Source organism: Hyalella azteca, unplaced genomic scaffold (assembly GCF_000764305.2).
Source record: "Hyalella azteca isolate HAZT.00-mixed unplaced genomic scaffold, Hazt_2.0.2 contig16588, whole genome shotgun sequence".
Taxonomy (NCBI): domain Eukaryota; kingdom Metazoa; phylum Arthropoda; class Malacostraca; order Amphipoda; family Hyalellidae; genus Hyalella; species Hyalella azteca.
In genome coordinates this window covers 581,480-587,680 of record NW_025946404.1, presented here as the reverse complement: position 1 = coordinate 587,680, position 6,201 = coordinate 581,480, and the positions used below count along the sequence as shown (strand labels likewise).

At 42.2% G+C, this 6,201-nt stretch overlaps 1 protein-coding gene across 1 annotated transcript; it reads left to right on the top strand.

Moving 5' to 3' along the window:
• The first annotated feature begins 310 nt into the window (after nucleotides 1–310).
• Nucleotides 311–853, top strand: LOC108669077 (keratin-associated protein 4-3-like). The gene has a single exon (XM_018156361.1). The coding sequence runs from the start codon at nucleotides 311–313 to the stop codon at nucleotides 851–853; it is 543 nt and encodes a 180-aa protein (XP_018011850.1).
• The last annotated feature ends 5,348 nt before the right edge of the window (nucleotides 854–6,201 follow it).

Here is a 6,201-nt window from a genome sequence, read left to right as displayed (position 1 = left end):
ACGAGACTGTAGACAGGATTGGGACGACATCCACTATATGGTGTACTGTACAGGACTACAATGATAATCATTAAATTGAAGGCTCTGCTCCCAAACTATACACGATTTCGATAGCGGTGACTGATGTGTCATGTAGGCCTAAGTAGCAATTTTCACGGTTTGCTCATTAGGCGCTACCGCCGCTCTGCCGGGCCGTCACATCATGAAATAATAACGAGGAAACATGAAGCCTCGTAAATATCTTCTAATTGAAGAGCCCAGACCTAAATTGGTGGCTGTACAATAGGCCTATAACTCTTGCACTTTAAAAATGGCGCCGGTGTTTTATTGTTCGTCCGACGGCCTCAAACTTTTGGTGAATCTCACATCGCTGGAACGATCTGAGTGCGCTGTGTGCCTCAGTGCTGTGTGCCTCAGTGCTGTGTGCCTCAGTGCTGTGTGCCTCAGTGCTGTGTGCTTCAGTGCTGTGTGCTTCAGTGCTGTGTGCCTCAGTGCTGTGTCTCTCAGTGCTGTGTGCCTCAGTGCTATCTGTCTCAGCGCTGTGTGCCTCAGTGCTGTGTGTCTCAGCGCTGTGTGCCTCAGTGCTGTGTGCCTCAGTGCTGTGTGCCTCAGTGCTGTGTGCCTCAGCGCTGTGTGTCTCAGCGCTGTGTGCCTCAGTGCTGTGTGTCTCAGCGCTGTGTGTCTCAGCGCTGTGTGCCTCAGTGCTGTGTGCATCAGTGCTGTGTGCCTCAGTGCTGTGTACCTCAGTGCTGTGTGCATCAGTGCTGTGTGCATGACACTTTACAGGCGTGTTAAGAGCGGCTGGGGATTCCGGGCTCCAACAATAAAAGATGTTCATATCCTTTCCTCATAGCCGCGGGGAATCTAATTATTTACCTGTTCATACATCCCCATCCTCCCCGCGAGTTCTCATTAACATTAACAGCTTTTCCATTGGGCACACAAAAGCTTGCCGCCCCTCACAGGGAGGGAAGTGGGAGGATATCTTTACTTTCTTTCAGTGAAAAGATCCACTTTCTTTGAGTGAAAAGATTTGGTGCTTATTGGAATTTTTTTTTTGCGTCAGGAGTGATGGGGATGTTGCCTTTGTTTGTTGGGCGGGCTGGCCGGGGCTGGTCTTTGATGATGTTGTTCGTTAGCATCATTTGTGATGATGTAACTCGCGCTTGATGTTGTTCAATGGTGATGAAATCGACTGAGAAGTGATGAATGGAAAATAGATAGAATCGCGTGTGATTGTGTAGACTCGCAAGCGATTTTGATTAAAATGTGATTCTCATTACGAAACGTGATGTTGAATATATGTGATTCTGTTGAATGAAAAGGCTTGTTGTCTCAAAATTTACAAAAAACTGAATCTTATTAACAATCTTTTTGTTGATGTTGAATCGAATTAGTTTTAGATCTTGGCTCTATATCTCATTACCAATCTTCGTCTGAACCTCGGTTACGATTCTATGTCTGATTCTATTTAATTATTTTGTGTCTGAGTCTCTTTGTTCATTTTGTGTATGAATCTCCTTGTTGATGTTTACTTTGAATACATTCGATGATGTTTGCCTTAAATCTTTTCGATGATGTCAAAAGTAATCTGCAAATGAACAAAGATTCTACCATGCTTGAATTCAGTATCAGTATTTCGCCTGCTCCATCTCAGAAAGTGATACCGAATGAAATGTGACGAACGTTGAAGATCTGAAGGCAAATAGAATATGCAAGTGCGAGTAACTAAACAAGTTGCAAAGGAAACTTGAGCAAATTTAGTTTCAAATTTTTACTCCATCAACCTCTCATGTTCAACATTGACGCATCAAGGAATAAAATCTCTCGATGCCATTTAAATGAAAGTGAATATTTTTCAAAAATATATTATATTTGAACTATAGTATTAACAGTAAATCAGCAATGTTACAAATTATCTCGATCTCCTCTCCCCGGACTTAATTTATTTCTGTCCGAATCTTACCCGCAATTCTGGCCGAAACACTCGAATTTTCTTAAATTTTTTTAATAACATTACGTGATATCGTAGATTTCATTTAAAATAAATGACCTAATCCGAAAGCTCGTAAAGAAGATTCGTGCTGGTGTCACCGTCGCTGGAATATCTCAGAAAAGTTTTGAGTGGTCGCATAATAATTAGATTTCTGAATTAAAACTTGAGCATGAAAGTGTCAGAAACAGATGACAGGAGCGAACTCCAGCCCGCGCTACTGACCTAGTCTGGCGACTGAGACATGGCATCAAGTCCGGGCAACTGAGACTTGGCCTAATCTGGGGACTGAGACTTGGCCTAGTCTGGCGACTGAGACTTGACCTAGTCTGGCGACTGGGACTTGGCCTAGTCTGGCGACTTAGACTTGGCGTCAAGTCCGGGCAACTGGGACTAGTGGGAAGACTAGACACGGACTAGCATTGCGTGTGCAAAATGTGGAACTTGAGACTATTTGATAATTTGAATTCAGCGTATTTAATATGATAGAAATAACACTGAAGGAACCATAAAATATGGGGCTTTCTGATTTACTAAATTACTAGAAAAATCTAGGAATATAAAGAAAAAGATATACAAACACAATATTAAAAAACTCGAAGTACACAACATTAAAAAAATCGAAGTGAATGTAAGAAATACTGGTTTATCTCTACGCGGAGAACAAAGATTGGGCTGATGCCTCCCAACGAAAGATTAAAGCCTCGTTCTCTTTGAGCTCTGCTGAGGTTTTCAGGGTTAATTTATTGAGTTCCGAGGACAGCGAGCTCACCATCATTGTACAGAGTGCGAGTTCATTCTTACGCCATAAAATTATGAGGACTAGAAAACTTAATCTATACTCATACTCAACACAGAATAAACTACAAATAAAATTAGAAGATGGTATCTTAACAATTTCAACAGCAATTTGATCTATCGAAAATTTCTAAAAAGGAAAGTTAAAATATCAATATAATGATACGCAAGATCGAGCCGTATGGGAAACTCAGACTGTCGCGTGCAGCCCGCGGGCCGCATTATGTCCACCCCTGTTTTATTAAAACACTTCTCTTTAACTTCACTTCTTGTTTATTATCCGTCCACCTCGCTGACTTTATTTTCTCATAGTTACATCGTCACTCTATTTTCTCTTCACACCTTCAGCGTCCCGTGTTTCTTTGCACTCTTTCTTGCCTTCCTCGATCTTCCCTCCCTCGTTCTGCCCCATATACTCAATTCACTCTACTTCCCTCCAATTATCCTTCTTCCTCCTTCCCCATGCTCTTTTATCTCTCCCTTAACACTTCCTCACTATTGCAAAAAACTTTGAAATTCTTCTTGCCTGCTTATGCATCCTAATTTCATTAACTTTCTTCCCCTTCTGCTCTTTCATTTTTTCCAATATTCCTTCTTCATTCCCTCACATATCCTTTTCCCCCTCTCCCTTCTCTCTAACCCTCCAACCCCCCCCCCCCCCCCCCCCTCCACGTGGCACGGCTACTTAACCCGGCTCGTTTTTCCTTCCGACCCGCGCTGAGACTTAAATTTTATGCATAGAATTCTCAGCTTCGGCGCACACTTGCTACCCTGCAGCGATGTGGTCCTGTGGGTCTGCTGTGGACCTGTGGGTCTGTTGTGGACCTGCACTCCAGCTGTGGACCAGCAAATGATTAGTCCCCAGAAGGGACTTATCTCGAAGCGTGCGAGCGAAAGACTCTCTTATTTTTACTGATCATAAAATCGACGTAGAGCGTAAAATGCGCGTTAAAGCTCAAAATGGTCGGAGGAAATTTCCAAGTCCCTACGTAAACCTCGCAATGAAACTCATGAGAAACTTACGACCTTCAGCTCGACCTGCAACTCTAAAATGTTGACGAGTTCTACGACGATCGTAAATGAAGGCTTGACCTATACGCCGGTTGACTCACTATCATCATCACAACTACTGTGATTGTCAACATGTGTTTGATTGACTGCTTCAGTATGTTTTCATAAACTGGGGGGTTTACTTTCCTAAAATGAAGTTGATGATTATGAGGCTTCTCGAAATCGATTGGCAAGATTTTCATTTCGAATGAATGTATTGATTGGGTTTGTGAATTTATTACTTTGTATACGGGTAATTCTCGGACTTAACGTGTGAGATTCGTACGAATTCGTACCAATGTCATTTCGAGGCAAAAGATTCACATCGATCTTGCCTTCCATTGTTCTTCATGTGAGTTAGTCACTTTTTATCCTCGTTCAAGTGAACTGGGGGGAAACATGAGTGAACACACTTTTAATTTTTAATGCATTGATTAGTATAGGATCCTTGTATAGGCCCTAATACCATATAAAGATCGACTATATTACTACATTTCCTTCCCCATTTCTAGTAGAGCCAATGGGTATTGTGGAATAAAATTATACGTTCGAATCCATTTCTAAGAATTTTAACCCACTACTGCCGTATGTCACTCTCGGGGAACATAACTTTCAGCTTAAATTATACGTAAACTATTAAGTGTAGCACCCTGAGGACGTTTGTATGCAACAGAGAACATTTTAAAGTTGTACGTGCATGGCGGCAACCATCAGTGCAAGTCTTTGTGCGCTCACTAGAACCTAGCCATTTTGGGAAGTAGGCTTGTGACAATATTGCTCCGGTTACTCATGTCAGGCGGCAGAGGATTAAGATGATTAATTTACGGCATTCAAACTTGGGAATACTCTTCATTTGTAGGCTGACGTCCACGCATGAATACGTTCTCTTGCGGAGGATGAACGACACTATGTCTATTTTTATTCCCGTTGGCCCGCTGCGTTCCGACGCTTGGTTTCCGGACCGACTTGTACTTCTACGCTGCGTCCGGACGGAATTGCTGCGCTTGGCTACCGGAGTTACGGCCGAGAGAATGTCGTGTCGAGCCGTCTTGGTGGCGATCATGTCGGCTCATTGTCGCCTCTGACATTTTCGCGTCCTTAGGGAATTATTAAACAGCGGACTTTACTGCTCTCCTCGAATTCTGATTTTTGCTCAGTATGTTTTTTAATAATTTAGTTTCACTGTTTGTTTCTTTGTGGTGAGGACGATTTCACTCAATTATATGGCGAAAAATGAAAAATATCCATAAAAATTCCTTGTTTGTTGAACATTTTTATCGAGGCATGAATTTACGAAAAATTTAGCGAATGAAACGAAATAGCAAGAAAGAAAAAAATTTAATACAATGCCAATTCTAATTTTACATATCACACCCACTGCGGTAAATTTAGTGCAGATATTCTAGGTGCGTGACGGCGCTAATGCGGCGGTGACGCGGCTAAAGAGATCTGTGGAGCTGATCTAGAAATATGGGAGTAGCCGGCCGACCTCCCGCAGCTCTGGGTGATCTACGGCGCACATGACGTCTGATTTACGGGCGCTGGGTGTCAATTAACCCTTCAAGGCAGCAGGCTCGTGGTACTGTGTTCGTGTTACAGTTCTTGTGTGGTATGGTTAATTTAAAAACAGTCTTAATGATGTTTGAGCTGTTGATTCCTGTGGAACTGTCACGAATTTATCTTATTATTTTTTAAATAATTTCTTTTGTGATTAAATCACATGCAACATATTAATCATATCATAATGATGTCGGCGCTGAAGAATATTCCTGATGTGGCCTGTCGCCGATTCTTGTACTTTTCGTGACTTGTCCACAGGAGATCTAAAAACATGTCCGCCGACCGGATCTTTTCGAAACTGACGATAGTTTGAAATAGCTTTTAGAATTCCACCAGGTTCGATCTGGTGCTACGCATATCAAGGCAGAACATATAATTCTCCATAGCTTATCTAGTCTATTTATGAATGCGTTCATACTCGGAGCATCAACGATGTAATCGGGGAGGCTGTTCCACATGTTCGCGTGGATAAATTGCAGCGCAGTTTTTAGCGCATTTTCTCATTTATGGAAAAAATGCACTATTGTGCTCGCCATGTCCGTCTGTTCGTCCGTCTGTCTGTCCGTGACTTCACGTTTTCGTCGACGAGAAAATGCGCTCTCTGTCACTCACTGCAGTGAGTACTGAGTTATATTTTTTAGTTTATAGCCGTGGCTCCTGGTGTTGGTTCTTGTTTCAAATTCTAGTAATCCTTCTGGGACCTTGTATAAACCGTGAGTACACTTGTATACTTCAATGAGGTCACCACGCAGATTATTAAATACAATATTCACGTTCAGAAATTGCAAGTTTAGGTCTAT